The 19,655-nt window shown below is 38.1% G+C and overlaps 2 protein-coding genes across 6 annotated transcripts; one reads left to right on the top strand and one right to left on the bottom strand.

The window, feature by feature from the left end:
* The first annotated feature begins 734 nt into the window (after positions 1 to 734).
* MYPT-75D (Myosin phosphatase targeting subunit 75D) lies at positions 735 to 7,688 on the top strand. 2 transcript variants are annotated; one of them, XM_014357547.2, is made up of 7 exons: positions 735 to 874; positions 1,057 to 1,320; positions 1,396 to 1,841; positions 1,916 to 2,041; positions 2,113 to 2,406; positions 2,495 to 2,666; positions 5,363 to 7,688. In XM_014357547.2, the coding sequence occupies exons 1-7, from the start codon at positions 802 to 804 to the stop codon at positions 5,713 to 5,715; spliced, it is 1,728 nt and encodes a 575-aa protein (XP_014213033.2). In that variant the 5' UTR covers positions 735 to 801; the 3' UTR covers positions 5,716 to 7,688. The 2 variants fall into 2 exon arrangements, with proteins under 2 accessions (XP_014213033.2, XP_089451349.1); XM_089595223.1 differs by lacking the exon at positions 5,363 to 7,688 and adding an exon at positions 3,112 to 3,249.
* A 2,182-nt stretch (positions 7,689 to 9,870) lies between these two features.
* Positions 9,871 to 19,044, bottom strand: LOC106642708 (adenosylhomocysteinase-like 1). 4 transcript variants are annotated; one of them, XM_014357566.2, is made up of 11 exons: positions 18,285 to 19,044; positions 15,752 to 15,796; positions 14,623 to 14,707; positions 13,376 to 13,557; positions 12,931 to 13,273; positions 12,680 to 12,830; positions 12,322 to 12,474; positions 12,059 to 12,224; positions 11,743 to 11,989; positions 11,534 to 11,654; positions 9,871 to 10,229 (listed from the first exon to the last, which is right to left on the bottom strand). In XM_014357566.2, exons 1-11 carry the CDS (start codon positions 18,414 to 18,416, stop codon positions 10,223 to 10,225), a joined length of 1,632 nt encoding a protein of 543 aa, XP_014213052.1. In that variant the 5' UTR covers positions 18,417 to 19,044; the 3' UTR covers positions 9,871 to 10,222. The 4 variants fall into 4 exon arrangements, with proteins under 4 accessions (XP_014213052.1, XP_014213050.1, XP_014213054.1 ...); XM_014357564.2 differs by having other exon boundaries at positions 13,376 to 13,569; positions 18,285 to 19,043; XM_014357568.2 differs by lacking the exon at positions 15,752 to 15,796 and having other exon boundaries at positions 13,376 to 13,569; positions 18,285 to 19,042.
* Between the last annotated feature and the right edge of the window lie 611 nt (positions 19,045 to 19,655).

The raw sequence follows: 19,655 nt of genomic DNA, 5'->3' as shown, positions 1-19,655 counted from the left end.
CTATTAGCATTTCAGCGTCGACGCTGACGATTTATTGGAGAAACACTGATAACAGCGAGCCTTTTTTACGTTTATACACACCTAAAAGCCTTCTACCTCTCGATTCGATAAAAAAAAAAAAAAAAAAAATTGATAAAAGATAGGCACGTTCTCTAATAAAACCGTTATCTATGGAACATAGTGGCGCAATGATGATTCGAATGTGGAAAAACAACACAAATTACAATAATATTACACAATCACAACGCTTGGCGCCGTCAATGACGATAAAAGAGAAGAAGCTCCAAGTATACATTTTTTCCCACTCTCCGCGTGTAAAAGCACTTGTGCAAACACACATATACACAATTTTCTTATCTCGCGCTGAGATGGCGTTTATCAAATTAATGACATAATTAAGGCTGCGTTTTCTTGTTATCGTATATGAATATTATACGCACCAAAAAGAATGTCCTCAAATATTTGCTCCCGCGCGAAAAATCGGTGATCCGCTGCACTCGCGTTTCCTGGGCTTACAAATGAAAATGAAAAAAAAAGAGAGATCGGTATCCACCTGAGCAAACCGAGGCTCTGTGTTGACAAAGCGCGTTCTTGCCACCGCCGCACAGGTGAGAGAGGAGAGATAAAAAAAAAAAAAAAAAAAAAAAAAAGACGAGAAGAAGCGAGGCTTTGTTTTCCTATGCTGATAGCCCTCGGCGCATTAACGCGCCGCCCGGCGAGCGCCGCGGCTCGTATTATTATTTTTCTTTTTCCTTTTCCTCTCTTTGCACTTCCATTTGCATATTTTTCCGAGTTGGGGAAATGATCACGCGGCTCGCGCTCAAGATCCTCGAGTTCACCAATATGAAGAAGGTCGTTTGGTACAGGCAGAAAGGTACATCACGCGTCAAGGGCAAACATATTATTGTTGATACATCTGGTATTTTTTTTTTCCCCCCCATCCAAATCGGATGTTTTTTGCAAAAGAAAAAAAAAAGAGTTTAACGTGACGTAACAGCAAAGACAAATAAAACAAACAAACAGACAAGTTTGATAACGCCTCGATCGATTTTTCAGGTAAATACAGCTGCAAGAGCTACAAACAGCTGAGCATGGAGCACGCGGACCTCGTCGCGGAGATGGTGCACGTCGAGCGGCTGACGACCCAGGAGCGGCTCCACCTGGCCCGCCATCGTCGGCTCCAGCAGCTCAAAGTCTGGCGCCAGCGCGAAAAGGAGTGGCTACGACACCAGACCCGCCACACGAGCAACAAGCGGCACATATACTTCAGCGACAGCGTCATGCTCCTCGAGGCCGCTGCCAGAAACGACATTGACGAGGGTGGGTGTGCCACCACGGTTATCATCCTGTACATTGCGTGAGCGAGGAAAATACAAATTTTACTTGTTCAAACAGTGAGGAGGTTGCTGAAGAAGGGCGTGAACCCGGATTCGACGAACGAGGACGGCCTGACGGCCCTGCACCAGTGCTGCATCGACGACAACGAGGAGATGATGAAGCTGTTGGTGGAGTTTGGGGCGGACGTCAACGCGGAGGACAGCGAGAAGTGGACGCCTCTGCACGCGGCCGCCACCTGCGGCCACCTGCACCTGGTGCGCTACCTCATAGCCAAGGGCGCGAATCTCTTGGCCGTGAATGCCGACGGTAACATGCCGTACGACATCTGCGAGGACGAGAAGACGTTGGATTGTATCGAGGGCGAGATGGCTCGGCGCGGGGTCACGCAAGAGCTGATCGACGAGACGCGCGCCTCGACAGAGGTGCAGATGCTCTTGGACTTGCAAAAATTGGCCTCCGTAGGTGGCGACTTGGAGTACAAGGACCATCACGGCGCTACTTCTGTGAGCATCTTAATTTTCTCTCTCTCTTTGTATACACTGATTTGTTGATAATCGTGATGAATCGTTTCCATCAGCTTCACATAGCGTCAGCTAATGGGTACTTGAGAGTCGTAGAGTTCCTTCTTGACCAGCACGTTTCGACCGACGTCGAGGACAACGACAGGTGGCAGCCCGTTCACGCTGCTGCTTGCTGGGGCCACGTGAGTTCGTCTCCTGATCGTTTTTATTGTCGCTGTCGCAATTTTATTTAATCGTTTTTCTACCCCGACAGTTGGAAGTCCTCGAGCTCTTGGTGCAAAATGGTGCGGACCTGAACGCCAAGAATAAGCACGAGGAGACGCCAGCGGACATCTGCGAGGACCCGGAAATTCGCGAACGCATCATGGAATTGAGGACAGAGCAGGAAAGCAAGAAACTACGCGAGGCGCAAAACAGGCGCGTACGTAGGTCGCAGAGTATCAATACGAGGACGCAGAGCGTTAGAAGGACGTCGATTCGCGACAAAGTGCTCACGACCAAGAAGGACGCGCAGGAAGAAGCTAGGCTTATGCTCCAAGCACAACAGGTGCGTTAGTTTTTTTCTTTTTTTCTTTTTTTTTTTTCGTATACCGTTTAGATGAAAATTGAACATTTTATTTATGACTGTATTGCAGCACACGTATGGGAATTCAGGGTCTAGTATGCAGATGTCGGAGGGTAGCGCGAGCGTGTTGGAGAATGGAATGGACGATGCGGACTCAACGGCGCTGACGCAGGCGGTGCGCCGGGCGCCCGAGGGCAAAGACAACGACTCTTTCCTTCACGAGGACGTCGACAAAGACTCAGGTAGATACCGCAGCTATTTACGCTTGCATTGGTTATGGTACAGTAGATTGTTGTGGTAAAAGGTGGTTTTTTTTTTAGTTTTTTTTTTTTATTTATTTGTTTTTTTTTTTTTTTTTTTTTTTTATGAGTATCCTATTATGTTTGGTTAGGATGAGAGAATAGCGTAATAACGAATATTATGATTTTTCGATGCAGTAGTTGACATTTGTAAAACATAGTAATATTATTTGTAAACTCACGTATATTAACTTTTTTTTGTGTGCTCGAATAATCACATTGTAAAAAAGTGTATATGCAGTTTTTTCAACTTTTTTTTTGTAAATAAGACCACTAAAATCACTTACATAGAGTCTCTGTGTTTTATCTCTTCCTATGCTGCGCACCTTCACCTTCCCCGACCGGGTGTGTGTATAAAAATGAAAAATATATAATTAATCGAGGTCAGTTTTTTATGTAACTTTCCTATTTCTCTAAGTGTAGAAATTTTTTTTGTAACATGCACATTTTTAATTAAATCTAATTTTTATTTACAAGACAAAAAAAAACATACAAAAATCTTTGTACAGTAATTATCTTCAATGAAATATGAAACATATCTTTAACTATTACATTAAAAAATCGTTTTTAGCTCTTTTTATAATTAATCTTCGACTACGTAATGTCTCAGGGTGCTGTACATTAGTCCGTTAATGTAATGATAAATAGTAGTTTAAGGTAATTAAGGTGTTTTGGCAAGAGGTATTTACTCATTTTTAATGAATTTTTTGATCGTTGACCTCAATTTACAAAGCATGTCTTTCCTGATTCTGAGCGTTTTTCTAAATAACGATTATTACGATGACGTTTACGATATATCCTAATATTAATAAATTGATTAATCCTGTCAATACGAGTGTGTAACTATATTACTTCAGTTAAAATACGTATCGTGCAATATAATGATTTAATTTTTTTCTGGAGTAATAAAAAATATGATAAATAATGAAGTATACTAGCATCCATTTTTTCCCACAATGTTGCTTCGTATTTCCCTAAAAGAGACAACTTTCAATCAATATTGAATTACCACATAGATTTGAAAATTTGAAATAGTTAATGACGACAAAACACACTCTCCAAATCTTTCAAGCAAACTTGGTTCTTGTTTATAAAACTTCATTAATTAATAAAGAAGTGTAAGTATGTGTAGATGAGGCTTATAATTTACTTGTAATACTGATTTACTATATTACTTTAAAATTTTGATTAAAATTTTTTTTCTCATCGACACTAACCTTTTTAATACCGTATCTACAATGCTTTGAGTGTACATTTCTAAAATATTGTCGTTTAATGCATTAATTGAAAATATCTCATTCTGAGCAATTATTTGCATTAATTTCATTAAAAAACCTGTATCAATTATTAATAAAATTGGAACTTGAAAAAAAGACGAATCAACTATTAGGTACACAGCTCGAATCAAAATGCGTTACCGCAAGAAAGTGAATTTATTTATGAATCTCAGTAGGTAATTGTAGCTTTACTATAAAATTTAGTGTTTCTTATTACTAATTTGTCTTTGAGACGAATTTTTTAAGTACTATCATTTATTTATCAAACAATCATGAATCTTACGTATACGTACTAAACATGTATATAGGTAAGCTTTTTACCTATTAAAAGTATATAAATCAAGAGCCAAATATCAAGATCGAGAGATCGGATCGACAGTATTAATAAAATATTATGCCTTTTGCAGATTTTAGACCATATTTTATCTTTATATAATCAATTTGCCAAATAAATGCAAATAGAAACTGCCAGTAATAATAACAATAAAAAAACAGACTGTTTCATGCGCAAAAATAAATAAAAACAAGAATCTTTTAAAAATTTAATAGTTTATAAGATCTACCTTAGAAAAACATATCATACTAAGCATGAAGCAATAAATACTTGTGAGTGTGAAAATTCTGCGTTTTCCATGAATTTTTTTCACTTTAAACTCCTGATGTAGTTTTAGTTCTTAAATAATTTAGTTTATTACGCTAATTTGAAAATCTTTTAACTATTTATGGTGATTACTTAACAAACTATAACTTTTACTAATAAACTATATTTTATTTTTTCGATGGTAAAAAAATCAGGATTTTTTTTTTTTTTATTATTAAATCTAATATTTTTTTTGAAACACTAAACTATTAGAAGAAAGAAGTATTTCAAATTTACCATGAAACAATAGCTATTACAAAAATAAACTTTTATTTCTTATTATTATTCCCAGTAGTGCTGATATTTCATACATTTTAAAATACTTTTACACTACATATATTTGAAATGCTTGTTTCTTTTACCGAACCGTATTTGATTTTTCATTCACCTTCAAGCCTTTCAAGCTCACCATTATTGCATGATCGTGGTAGTAAAAAATGTTTGATTGTTGCTTACACACCATATAAATTTTTCCTTGTTAACGACGTTTTTTGCATTTTGTGCTTCGTATTGACTCTCACTAAAATTGTACCTGAAGAATTTTTTCAAGCCAGTAAAACACAAAAACTGTATCTTGAAACAAATGCACACCTTGAAAAAGTTCTCAACTCCAAAGGTACGAGTAGTTGTTGGCACGTTTGCGTCGAGCCCAAATCCCCCTGTACCCCTAAAAAGCCTCCGACCACCTTCTCAGCTTTTGTTTTGCCCCGTGAACCCTACAGAGCCACCTCAGGACGCGAACCAGCAACACCAGCACCAAAACCAGTACCAGCAACAGCAGTCCATCTACGCGACGTCGACGGACGAGCAGAACGGCAAGATCAACATCCATGTATCGGTCGTCTTCGTCAAGTCACTCTCCGACCTGAAGAAACAGCGAGCCCAGAGCCGAACCGGCGTCACCGGGTCGGGAGCTTCAGTTCAGCAGCTGGACAGCAACGGTAACTCCACCAACGCAACGCCATTACCCAACGCTGAGATATGCAGCGGCAACGATTTCAGGAGATTCATCGGCAACACCAGCGAGATCATAGGCGACAGTAGGACGGACAAAAGCTGCTGCGTGCTCATGTGAAGGCATTTTCCTTTTCATTATTTTTACTTTTCATTACACATCCCGTACATCACGGAGGAAGATGCGCGTCTCGTTGGCAACTTGGCACATCCTCCTCGTGCTTGTATCATTTTTCCTTCCACTTGTGAAAAAAGGTGATGTCCAAACGCTTGTGGAGGCACAACGAGCTTACACTTACGAGCACTAAGATGTAAAAAGTGACAAGGTTGCTTTTGTCATTGTATTCATGTGAACGCGCGATTTTTCGACTGCCACCTGCACATTTCGCCGAGCCTACATAAGTTTCTCGAGTTATCGTAAAAAAAGCTCGAGATTTTAGATCCAATGGTTCATAAAACCCCCTCCCTTTCCGAGCAGTGGCAAGTATTTGGTATATACTGTATTTTTTTAACAGTAAACAATAAAGTAATAAATATACCCGCGTGAAGCAACAGAAGATTGAGACTGCTATTGTATTCAAGGATCGATTGTAAAGGTGATTGCACTACTATGGGAATTGAATTCACTGGACTTTTCGTACCGATTGTAAAATGAATCTACATGCGAATGATTTTTTATTAATTTACTTGGACAGCTACAAGATATTGTTTTTTTTTTTAGTCCAATGATTGTATTTATTGTTGTGGACATATATTTGTTTTGCAATCGCGAAGATTCAGTCGAACTTTCCGTCTTAATGGTACTATATTTTGATACACATTGGTCTTTGAAAACGAGCATTTTTCCGCACGTACTTAATAGCGAGGAAAAACCGCTCACGAAACGGAGTTGGTTGTTAGTTTTACGCGATTGATATTACCCGTGTAAGTTAAGTAAAAAATTCGCCGAGACTTTGATTCTTCGATATTTCGAAACTACGTAAATTTAAGACTTTTTTTCTTTCCTAGTATCGAACAGGATTGTAAGTTGCGTGAAAAAACATTCCATATAATATAATATAGACAAAAAGCTTTAATTAATAGTCTCATCAGTGTGGAATAAGATTAAACGGTTAAATAATTGGAGCAATATTTTGGGGAACATATATATATATCGTTTTTATCGAATGTTGAGACTATATATCATATTATAGTGTTACGGTATATTATATTTTTATGATTCGCTAAGCGATCGATGGACGATTCTATCTTCTCTGAATGTTGCGTGACTTTAACTGGTTGAATTTGTTATTTTTCTAAATTTGATTTTTTTTCTCTTCTACTTCTATCTGTCCTTATCTTCGTTATTCGATTCATTTATCACAAATTAATTTGATTTCTAAATACACGATACTTTTCAGGTATTTGTTGAAGTCAGTTTTTTTTAAGTAGGTACATGAATCGCGGATTTTAATTGTGATAAGAATGTACGCTCATAAGATATTATATTTTTGTAAGATGAAAAGTTGAGAGTGTTTAGTTTTGAAATTTGACTGAGAAAGCCTTGAGAAGATCCACTCGAGGGAAAAATATTTTCCTATTCAAGACTTTGCCTTGAAGCAATTACAGTTTTGTCACAAAAATGGTAATCTTACTGCATGCATTGAGAGAATCCATGCATTACAAAGACAATATTTTTTCTTGTCAACCTTGTGGTGTAAGACCCATTTTTACCGTCCGAATGAACCCATTATATTTATCTTTGAAAAATTATATGTTTTTATGGTTAGTCAAAAAAAGAGATGCAAATAGCACGAATTTGCAACGTTAAAATGCTTTATGTAATATGCAGATATCACTGCATAAATAGTAAGCTCTGTATTGATACTTATATTTATCTCTGCTTTTGTATTCCTACAAAGACCTTTATTTGTACTTCTTAAAACTTATACTTTAGACTTATGTCGAAAAAATTTTCTCAAGTCACTACCTTATCCTCGTTTTTTATTGTATTTATTACAACGTATATAGAGTTTAGTTTTAAGGTTTTTATATTTAATAAAGGCAACAACGGTACTTGTTTTACATATTTTACTTCGGTAAAAATAAAGAAAAAATTTACTCTCTTTAACACAATGTAAATTATTCTGATACCTACCTTCAAAAAAAAAAAATTCATCACAACCGAGGGTGAAACAGCTCCTCTTAGCGATATATTTTATTCAAAAATTTGGTAATTCAAGGAAGGAGATGGGCTTGGCACTTGAAAAAAAACTGTTAAAAATAAGAAATTAACTTGAAGTTTCCTACCTGAAACAACGATAAAAATCGACATGAAACAAGGAAATAAATAAGGTTTTACAAAAAATGAACAACTAAACAGTAATGCAAAACGAATGAAAGTAAACTAGTTTTTTTATTAATTTTAATTTCATAAAAACTGTCGATTAAAAAAAAAGAAAAAAAAAATGAAACATTGGATAATTTTCTTAATTATATAATAATAAAATAAATGACGCACAATGTTTAACGAGACATCCCTGCAAAATTTATTTTGTTCATACTGATTTGTTGATTGGTTACTTCACGACTTCTCTTTTCCAACAATACAACATTAGCACTAAAGAACAAAAAAAACAATATTTCACAAAACTAACGTATAAACGACAAGACTTTGCTGACGTCGAGCGCAATAAGCTTCAAAAAAATATTTAGGCCTCTCGTCTTTTTTTTTCTTTTTTTTCTTTTTTTTTTTTTTTTTTTTTCCTTAACACTTCATTTCTCGATCAACTGTCACGTATGAAAACGGTAGGAACAACTCTTTTTTGCATCTACATCATTAATAACAGTGAAATAAACTTAAAACATAAAAATTATACTAAACAGTCGAAACTACTGCAGCCGTTTAAAAAATCTTCCTTAAAGTCCGGGGAATTCTTGTCGTTAAAAATAAGACGTTCTATGTCTGTACAGTTTATTATCATCCTCCTTTTTTTTCAATTTAACGACCCGCGATTTTTCGTGGATCAATTCCTGAGTAATTACGTATAAATTTTTTTCCGATTCCACTTTTTTTCTTTCCGCGTGTTCTTTTTTCCTAACACTCGGTGTTTGTTATTGAAACTTTCTTTCTCTTTATTCTTTCATTTTTCGTACTAATTTTACACACTATCTACTTCGGTACGTCTAAGCTCTCTGCTATGTCGAGACTAAATCGTTCGCTCTTTGCTCACTGATTTTGTTTGACTCTGTGTTGTAACAGTTGACAATTTGTTTAGATAATTCGAAATTTACAGACTTGGGCACAACTATTTTATGGATTTTCAAACGCTTCAAACAAATTTTTTCTTTCCTTTAACAAAGTGCATTCTTTTAGCTAAAAAATCACATAAAAAAATGTATTTTCTGGCAGATAAGTACAAGAAATTTTTTTATAATAACGATTTTTGTAAGGAATCAAAAAAATTTTTCTTAGTTCAAATTGTTTATTAGATTTCTAGCAAAAAATCAGTGCCCAAGTCTGGCAGTTTGTTGTTCTTTAATTTCTTTGAACCAAAAACATCCTTTTTAATGTTCAAGTCAGATATTGATTTGCAATTTTTATCAATCGATCGTGTGAACAAACTTGCACAATTCGGGTTTTTATTAATTATCTGTCACATGTATATAACGAGTTTGAAAAAATCAATTTTCCATCATCTAAACAGAATTAAAGTCATTTAATACTGCACTTAATCAAGAGACCAGTTGGAATAACTACGTAATACAAGTATTACGTATTTTTGCGTGTTTAAAATATTATAAGAAAAATACTGATACAGTGACCAAGTCAGTTGCAGGTCATTCATAAACTTTTATTAAAAAAAAGAAAAATTAATAAATAAACAAAAACAATAGATTCGAGGCTTATGGAGAAATATTTATTTCTCGGGATTGAGCATAATACACATAGATATAATTCTGGTGAACGAAACAAACAATAAAAATGGATGCGACTCGCACAATCGGGGAAATAGATTTTTTTGTTTTGTTCAAACCGCCTGTTAAAACCATTTATCGAGTACGTGAACCCGTCCATACAATTGACGTTTGACGCTACCCCTGGCCCAATAACAAGATACACTTGCTCGACACATATTTACAAAATATAAACTACATTTCATGTTTGTTTTTTTTTTATCCTGCACATTTCGATCGTTTCGTTTCTTCCCTTTAAGGATATACCTATAATTAGTCGTTACACAACGCTGTACTCGACTAACCGAGCATAACATGAGGTATGTACAAGCGAACAAAATTCTTCTTTTTTTTTTGTTTTTTTTTTGTTTTTCTCTTCAAAATACAGTAATCGAACTCATTCATTTGGAATGATGTACGTACGTGTGTATGCGTGTGTATGTATTTTTTTTTTTTTTTTTCTTGACATTTTTCGTTACAACATTTCAGAGGAAGAAAACGGGCAAAATTTCTCTTTTTCACTTCTCTACTTCACCTTGGAAATACTGCTTTTCTTAACAATTAATCCTTTTTTTTCTACTTGTCGGATGGATCGGAACGACAAACCGATTGACAACAATTTTTTAAACTAAGTTTTTCTCTTTCCATTTCTACATTTTTCTTTCTCTCTCTTATCCAGACCATTTTCCAAATTAGTAGCTGAAACGAACAAATTCAACGTTACGAGTAATCGATCAATGATTTGTGAGTTTTGAGCAGTTTAAAGACATTTTTCTCTTTTTTGTACATTATTTTTCTTTTTCTTTTTTATACATACTATCGTTTCGTGACGAATAAAAAAATAAATTTTTAAATTCTGTGAGACATAGAGTTTTGATTTTATGTTTTTGTCACTGTAAGTTAAATCGTCAACGTGCATCACGTTATATATATATATTGCTCTCTAATCGTCGTCTACTTATTAGTACTTTGAAAAAATTTTTTCATGCGAAACGCCACGATTTGAGAAAGGCATCTGTAGACATAAAAATATTTTTATTAAATACTTTCAGTAGGAAAACTTTTTACTTTCTTAGTTAATTGATTTTTCTTTTTTAATTAATTTTTTTTTTTATTGATAACAAATTGAAGAAGAAAACGATGATTTTTAAAGAAGAATCATACCAAACAGAGTTACAGAGAAAAAGTATACACACCGACGGTTCGGTAAAATAAACAGCATCTTCAGATGTGAGTTCAAGAATCAGCTAATTCAGACAGTTTTTTTTTTTTTTTTTAATTTAGTGGCAGTTAGATTTAAAAAATTCTCTCAGTAATCCTAAGAACAATTTTATAATTGAAAAAAAAATTGTTCCCTTTAAATTTACTCACCTGGTAACTAAAATAGTCGTACTGTCTCTACATAATTAGTTCTGAATTAGCTCCTCCTTTAGCCCAAATGTTAAATAACTGTTTCTATTATCCAACCACCGATACGATTAAAATAAAAATTTTGAGAAACCAGTGATAAACAAACATCAAAATAATATAACATCATGCTTTTTCGACAACAATAATCAACTTTAGCAATATTTTTACGTACAGCGATGTCAATGGTAAAAAAAAAAAAAAGGAAAGGAAAGAAGGTAGGTCATAATGAGTCTTTTGATTAACTCTATAGAACTTTTCGAAAAATTTTCGAGAACTTGCTACATAAAAAGAAACAATAATGCACAAAGGATAGAAAAATCCCTATTACCTACGTCATGTGTAGTGAAAAAAAAAAAAAAAAAAAAAAAAAAAATGAAATGAAATGGTACCAACAAAACTGCACTTATACCACATCTATAAGTTTTCAGAAAAAAAAAAAAATAAAATGAAATAAAACTTCCAATTACACAATGAAACCAGAATATCGATGTTATGCCACGAAAAGACAGCAAAAGGAGCCTGTATGTATAGGTATGCTCGTAACATCGATAAGATTATTATTATTATTGGCAAAACCGTCCAGAGCTACTCACCGATAGTAATTAGGTTTGAAGGGCCCCGTTTTGTTGAGACCCATGTACTTTGCCTGCTCGTCCGTCAACTCGGTCAAATGAGCGTCAAACGTAGGCAGATGCAGGGACGCAACGTACTCGTCTAATCGAGGCAAAAATCAGCGTTAAATCATTTTTTTCCCCCAATAAAAAAAAAAAAAAAAAAAAAAAAAGAAAAAAAAGAAACTCACCCATTTTCTTGGGCAGTAGGTAAACGTCGCTCTTGTAGCGGCCCTGGGGTGCGTTGAAGAGCTCGATGAGGGCGAGTGCCTGGGTCGCGGCCGTAATGGAAACTACGAAGGACGGAATACTGGAACACGAGAGGTTGACGAGCCGACCCTCCGCCAGGAGCACGATGCGCTTGCCGTCCGGCCAGATGACGTGGTCCACCTGCGAGCGCACCTTCTCCCACGTCAAGTCCGAAGTGCGTAGGCTATTCTGTTGTGGGGGAAAAAAAAGACAATGTGCGCCGATTCAACGCGTGTGCTCTATCTTTTGAAAACTCACGACATCGATTTCCGTGTTGCTGTGGCCCATGTTGCACACGACGCAGCCGTTCTTCATTTTGTCCATCAGCTCGCGCGTCACCACGTTCTTGTTGCCGGTGGCTGTGATCACTACGTCCACGGACCTGATGACCTCGTTCAGCTTGACCACCCGGAAACCGTCCATACTGCAAATAAATACAAATAGTCGCCACCTCAACTGACTGTTCATCGCGAGACAGCACATTTGGCTGTTCTCAAGTGCATATAGAGGATCAATCGTACCAAGCCTGCAGGGCACATATGGGATCGATCTCGGTGATGTAGACGCAGCAACCCAAGCCCTTGAGGGCCTGGCAACAGCCCTTGCCCACCTCGCCGTAGCCGCATATGACTATCTGTTTCCCGCCAAACATTATGTCGGTCGATCTCTTCAGGCTGCCTCGGAAATACGTATCATATATTTTTGGCGAGCAAGTAAAGAACGACGTGTACAACAGAATACATTTAAACCGAATAAAAATCAAGTAGAGTTTCAACTATGCGGGAACTCGGGTGTTACACCGCTTTTTTAATGAAAATCCGTACAAAGTATCCAATTTGGATGTAAATTCCAGCCAAAAAAAAAGTCCATAAGGTGTACCTGTCGATGATGCTCTCCCGACAGCTGTAAAGATTATCGAACTTGGTCTTGGTGACGCTGTCGTTGACGTTCATCGCCGGTACGGAGAGCTTGCCCGCCTTGGACAGCTGGTAGAGCCGATGCACCCCCGTCACGCTTTCCTCGACGATGCCTTTATCGAGGACGAAAAAAAAAAAAAAAAAAAAAAAAAAAATCGTGAACAAACGTAACATCCCAAAGGTGGTCGACACGTATAATATAATAAACATCACCATACACCCTCTCCTCACCCTTGATCATCTTAAACATCGCGTTGTACTTCTTGAGCATGAGGTGCGTGGCGTCGCCCCCGTCGTCGAGTATCATGTTGGGCTGCCAATTCTCGGCGGCGATGCACTTGTCGATGCACCACCAAAAGTCCTCCTCGGTCTCGGCCCGCCACGCGTACACCGAGTAGCCCGCGTAGGCCAAAGCCGCTGCCACCTCGTTCTGCGTCGAGTATATGTTGCACGCGGCCCATCGCACCTGGGCCCCTAGTTCAACCAGCGTCTCCACCAGCACCGCCGTCTGGGCGTTTATGTGCGTGCACCCGACGATTTTCGCGTTCTTCAGTGGCTGAAAATTCGAAATTGAAGTTCAACTTCGTTTTTTAACATAAGAAGGAGGGGAATGAAGTACAACTTCATTCGGTAGAAAAAAAAATCCCAGACGTATTACCTTGTCTTCGCGAGCGCGCTTTCTTAGGGCCATGATGCCGGGCATCTCCTGCTCGGCTATCTCGATTTCCCTTCTACCGTAGGCGTGCTGCTCGATGTTGCGAACGCAAAAGTCCGTGAAGCCCTTGTCGGTCTTTTGTATCTTCTCGCGGGGCGAGACGTCGTCCTCCTCGCTGCTGCTCCCTGTGTAAGACGCTACAGTTTTTTGCGGGCCGGCAATCGATTTTTGACGGTGATGATGTGACACGTGGGATGATCACACACACGGGATACGAGTCGGATGCGCAGGCGGGCGCGAGCGTGTGTGTACACATATACATATACGAACAAAACGAGAAAAAAAAAATCGTGATCCACTGGTTAGTTGGTTGGTTCGTCTCTCGATCTTCGTTTTTTTTTTTTTTTTTTTTTTTTTTTTGTTGCTCTCTCTTTTCAATTATATTTTCAGTTTTTTACATTTTCAAGTTCGTCGTGCAACTTTCAAATGCCCAACAAGTATGGTACGTAAAAGAAAGGCTTTATTTTTCTAAATTCATTAATTTACTCGATATTTTTATTTTCCAAAGCCTAATTTACTCTTGTATATCCAAAGTGTGTGCAACAAGCTAACTCCAATCGTTGCAGGTTTATATTCGTTTTGGTATAATAATCAAAAAGCTCTAAACGATTAAAATTAACTTTTAAATATAATTTTTGCTACAAAATCTATTATGTGAAGCAACTTTATACTCAATGCACGACTACAACGTGCGACTACTTTTTACAGGTTTCAAACAGTTGCTTCGACATGTTCAAAAGATCAACAACTTAATCTAATGTACTTAGGGGTTCTAATTTATAAAAATCTATATAGCATACAAGAGACTCAAGAGAGGAGCTTGGGTGTGTGCAAGAGAGAGAGAGAGAGAGATAGAGCGATGGAGAGACAAACAAGCAAGAGGACTCAGTCATGTGATAAAGTGCGACACGCGCCATATACAACATGTGCATCATAGATTTAAAAAAATGTATTCTAGTTACCTACGAGTTAAAAAGGATGGGCTGTATAAAATAAATTTAGTCATTGTCCACATTCGCAGTACGGGTCTCTCGTACAGTGTACGATACAGAATGAAGAGGAGGGTGCGTGTAAAAAAAGTCTACTTCTACGGTATAAGTGTATACGTTATATAGGTTTAAATGTGCATTTATAAAAAGTCTAAAAGTGAAAACAAAAAGAAGAAGAAGAAGAAGAAAAAAAAAGCTTACCCGAGCTGTAGCTGTCGGTGCTGCTGGCGGACAACGAGCGGCTCCGATACCTGCCGGCCTTCTTCAAAGCGCTCGACTTTGGCTCCTGAAAAATTGTTCGTCGCGTCCATTGTTAAAAAAACACAAAAGTGCACCACCAACCCGGGACAGGCACAACAATCAATAATCATACACGAGAAGATATAATATAATGTATATGCAACAATCGAATTGGATAATATTAGCTTACACGGTATATATATACATGTTACTTTTGGTTAAAACGTGATATGGTACATTATGTAATAATAATAATAATAATGTAAGCTTATGGTTTACGCTACTGCTGTACAAAGAGGGTATTATGTAAATATTAGCCGGAGGATCGTTATTATACGTGCTTCGTTTTAGTCGAATACAGCTTAACATGAATGAGATGAGGCGCATTTTTTTTTTTTTTTTTTTTTTAAATCCATTAATTGGAACATCGATTTGATCGATGACAAGGTTTTATGCTCATCAATAGTATCCACGTGCTTTGAAAAATAAATTGATGAATTAGTGATGGATAAAAGCGATGATGTTAAATCAAGATACGGAAAAATTAGTGTGAAAAACAATCATGTACGAGTGTGGGATCAGTGTTGTGGAATGGCAATGGTTCGTATGTAGGAAAAGATTTGAAACAAGTTTTTTTTTTTTCTTTTCTTCTTATTTTCTACAAAGTCTTGCTTTAAATCGTACTTTGTGTCGTCTCGATGCATGTAAGAAAAATATATATATTTACATGTACATACAAAACATACATCGTCGTGTGTACAACATGATAATAATAATACCATAACTTTATATATGTATACATAGAAAAAACGAAATGGTAAGACTGTTTACACAAAAATACATGTAAGTAAACAACGTTACATTAGTAAGAAAAGATTTGAACCAACAATTAGAAAAGTAAAAAAAAAAATTTTATATCGTATATTAAAATGTTACATATTAATCACAAAAACAAATGTATTGGTCGAGTTATCACACAAAAAACGGCGACTTGATGAGTCGCGTGTACAATTATGTAGTGTGTATTATGTATTATAGCAAAGATTAAAAAAAAAAAAAAAAAGGTATAGGTGATTATTGTCTTACTTACTAATTTTCTCGCGCCGTGAAAGGCATTATTTGTTGCCTCCAGGCTCTGAAATCAACAACAATGACCATTTCGTAATCGCATATTCCATGGTCCATAGTCAAAAGACAGAGGTCTGGGCGCAGAGATATAGTTTAAAAAAGATTTTTTTTTTTTTTTTATTCATACACACTAGTGTACCTCATAAGACGCTTATAAAATTTTATCGAACGCGCGGCCCTTCTCATGTAGGTGCATACGTGTGCATAGGTTTTGTCTGCGAGTGTGCAAAATGATCGATACGGTATATTTTCCTTTTCCTTTTTTTTTTTTTTATTTTTTATTTATTGGAATCCACATTAACGGCACCTATTTTAAATACTTTTTTTTGTCTACTTATTTTTCGATCGTAACAAAAAAATCCCCGATGATTGGAACAAATGCGTGACCTTCGAGGACCTCAGCTCCGATGAAAAATTGCTCGCTCGATTTGAGTTTCATCTTGAAATTCGGTGCACGTGTATAATATATGTATTATGAAAGTGAAAACGAGAAAAAAAAAAAAAAAAACAGCCCCAATCAAGTGTCCAAACGAATTTATATGTCCACGATTCGAAATCACTGTACATAATAAAGTAAAAAAAAAAAAAAAAAGTGTGGAAGAAGTGAAAAAGATGCACTGCAGTCGTTTCTACACACTATATGTACGTAAGCACGTGGTGGGTGTATCGAGAAAATAATCAATAAAAGTCGTTTGCGAAAGCTACTCTGGTCGATCTTGACTATGGATTCGAGAGAGGGAGGCACAAAAAAAAAAAAAAAAAAAAAAAATGGTATATTAGGTGTTCGTAGGAGAAAAGAGTTATGGGCGCACGTAACGCACAATACACACAGTTCGACCGAAGGACTGCCCCCCTTTTTTTTCCTCCCTTGGCCCACACACTCGCTCAACCCGAATAATCATTGCACGAAAGAAAAAAAAAAAAAAAATACACATTCGCAACGACTATCGGTGTAAAGGACGATTTATTGCACAACCTTTCTCGGCAGAAACATGAACATGCTCGACCACTCCCGCGAAGCGACTCCTCGTGCTACAACAGCGGGTGGTGTGTATGTTATACCGATGCGTAAATAGCGCAACGAGCGATTACCCCGTCCATTAGACTGTATATACCCCCGCGAACGCGAAAAGACACGTATATATATATATGGTATTGTAAAGCACACGTGATATACGCACGGACGCCGGCTCCGCAGCATCATATCGCTCTGAGAGACGACGAAGAGAAAAAAAAAAAAAAAAGCTCTCGCTGTTGCGCAACGACACGCGGTTTGTTCGCTCTCTTTTTTTTTTTTTTTTTTTGCATAAGCAAACGCGCAGTCCTTCGTTTTTTAAATTCATCTCTTTCTTACGCTCCATGCGGTATATATAACAGGAGGGTATTGAGAAAAAAAAAGGAGGAGACTGTCGCGTGGTCTGTTTGCCCGTGTGGTACACACACACTGATTTCGATATAATCATCACACGCGAGCACCCACTGCGACGTACGTATGTATACATGTATTACACTTGACAAAGCTCCATCAGTCATCATCATGATCGTCGTCTCTCTCTCTGATAAAACGGTTTATTTTTATCCATTGGCCCAGTTGAGAGATTCGTCGAAACAGCTTTTAATTAACGAGTTGAAAAAAAAAAAAAAAAAAAAAAAAAAGGAACCCGCTTTCTTTCGACAGTCACTGTATTATATATTCGTACATAGAGATCACTTTAAGCGGGGCTACACGATTATACATATTTATATATACCGCGGAGCTCCTGATATACGTATAATATACGTATACACATGTTGACGAAGGAGCTATACGCTCTCGGTTCCCAGGCTCATTCGCCTATATACATATATGATACAAATTAATTTAAGCGTATACGCGCGTTATAGAGATACGCTGTACAGTTGACTAACGACTCTATATATGTATACTGCCATGTGGGTTTCAATAACAATGAGAGGTCGATCTAAAAACGAAAAATGAAAAAAAAAATAAAATAAAAATACAACGTGTGATTTTAGGGGACAAACGCGTATAAATGTCCCAATGCCGATCCAAGGGGGGTGTAAATCATCCCTCCGATGATGTATCCCACGGTTGTGTACATACACTACGTATCGCATGTACAAGGCCAGGGACTCGACGCGTGAAAAAAGTGAAGGGGTGGCGGGGTGGGCAAAACGAAGGTAGAGAGACCTTATTTGAGCTTAATTAATCCACGCGACGGCCACCCTATATCATACACATCGTGACGTAAGTATATATATATATGTATACATATACACACAGTGGGACAGATGCACCTATAGAATCACACACGGAGGGATTAAGATCGCCCGTAAACCCATGTACCACACGGACATACAGACAGGTAAAAAAAAAAAAAAAGGGGGGGGGAGGGGAGGTTGTTTAACAATCCATATATATTTAAGCTTGTAGGTGGTGGTTGGAGAGTGTGTGGGGGGGGGAATTGATATGTATACGATGTATGGTGTACAACCTTGGTGCCAGTGGTGGAGTTGCCCCCGTGGTCGGGCACAACGGCGGTGGGATCGCTGATCGAGCCCCTTGGCTTCGAGGTCGAGGCCTGTTGGTCGTTACCATAGCCCGAGGAGGTAGTGGCGTCGGCCATGGCGCTCCTACTGATGCTCAATCGCCTGCCGCTGCTGCCGCAGCTGGCCTTGCGTTGCTGGTGGTGGTGGTGCTGCTGCAGCAGCCTTCTCTCGCTCTCTGCAATGGTGGTGCCGCTGTTGGGGCTACCACGGGGACCGGATAACGGCTCCGAGGAGCCAAAGGCCGTAGTGTAAGAGCCGAACGAGCAGGAGGACGACGACGAGGAGAAGCACTTGAGCTCGTGCGGCTGCTCGTCCTCCTCCTGCTGCTCCCGACGCTCCTGCAACGAGCTCTTGCGCCTCGTGGTTACTGTTGTTGTTGTTGCTCCTCTCGGCCCCGGTTTTACGGGGGGGAAAAAAAAGAACCTTTTTTTTCTCTCTACGTCCCCCACCCCCACCCCCCTCGGCTGTCTATCTGTACACGCGCGGACACACACACACACACACACACACACACACCCCGGAGCAGCTGTGTATATATACCTATTAGTCTTAAAAACGCAGGTATGACCACCGACTCGAACTTGCTGCTCCGGCTGTGGCCGCTCTCTGATGGATATACGGTCTTCGTTTTGGAGTCGGAGGGAGAGAGAGAGAAGACATCTGGAGGGTATATATTTATGCAGGGAGGAGGAGAGGAGAGGCTGCGCCGAGGTGTCGTGCGCCGTCGAGGGCTCGATTTGATTTTCCTGGCACAGGCTTTTAAATAGGTGGGGGTACACACAGAGTCGATGGTAGGAAGGTTGGGGTGTTTTTAATTTTTTTTTTTTTTTTGTTTTTGTTTGGGTTGGGGAGAGGGGGGACACGTGGTTTTTACCCCCTTGTGACTTTTTGGTGGGGTTTTTTTTAAGGGCTGGTTGCTGTACGAAATGGATTTTTTTTTTTTTTTTTTTTTAGCAAGGGTTCAGGTTCGGGTAGGTTCCAGGTGATATGAATATGTGAGGGGCTTTTTTTTCTCACGTGGCTTACGTAACTGGCAGTGATCGAATATTTTCTACCATCGATCCACTGTGTGGGTACAAAGTTTTGGTTTTTTTTTTCTTTTTTTTTATGAGATTTCGGAGAAAGAGGGTTTTGGGATTTTAGGATATTTATATGTATACATGTTTGTTGATTCACTTATATAAAACAAATCATTACCATATCATCATCGACTTTGGGTTACCCTCGTACGACGTGCGATCCAACAGCTTCCGGGAGAAGACTTGAGATAGCGCTGTGCGCCCGAGTTGTTTAAATACCCGCTGAAGTACTTTATA

Source organism: Copidosoma floridanum, unplaced genomic scaffold, assembly GCF_036245765.1.
Source record: "Copidosoma floridanum isolate Cflo_tuat_1 unplaced genomic scaffold, Cflo_Japanese_pri ptg000025l, whole genome shotgun sequence".
NCBI lineage: Eukaryota > Metazoa > Arthropoda > Insecta > Hymenoptera > Encyrtidae > Copidosoma > Copidosoma floridanum.
This window is presented reverse-complemented; position numbering and strand designations above follow the sequence as displayed.

Bases quoted from the DNA above. Each gene is read 5' to 3' on its own strand.
- LOC106642708 (XM_014357564.2), bottom strand. From the start codon at position 18,416: ATGGCCGACGCCACTACCTCCTCGGGCTATGGTAACGACCAACAGGCC. The intron at 15,797-18,284 runs GTTGTACACCAT...TGTTGATTTCAG, and splicing joins ACTCCACCACTGGCACCAAG to AGCCTGGAGGCAACAAATAA. The intron at 14,708-15,751 runs GTAAGTAAGACA...ACAATTTTTCAG, and splicing joins TTCACGGCGCGAGAAAATTA to GAGCCAAAGTCGAGCGCTTT.
- MYPT-75D (XM_014357547.2), top strand. From the start codon at position 802: ATGATCACGCGGCTCGCGCTCAAGATCCTCGAGTTCACCAATATGAAG. The intron at 875-1,056 runs GTACATCACGCG...TCGATTTTTCAG, and splicing joins CGTTTGGTACAGGCAGAAAG to GTAAATACAGCTGCAAGAGC. The intron at 2,042-2,112 runs GTGAGTTCGTCT...CTACCCCGACAG, and splicing joins CTGCTGCTTGCTGGGGCCAC to TTGGAAGTCCTCGAGCTCTT.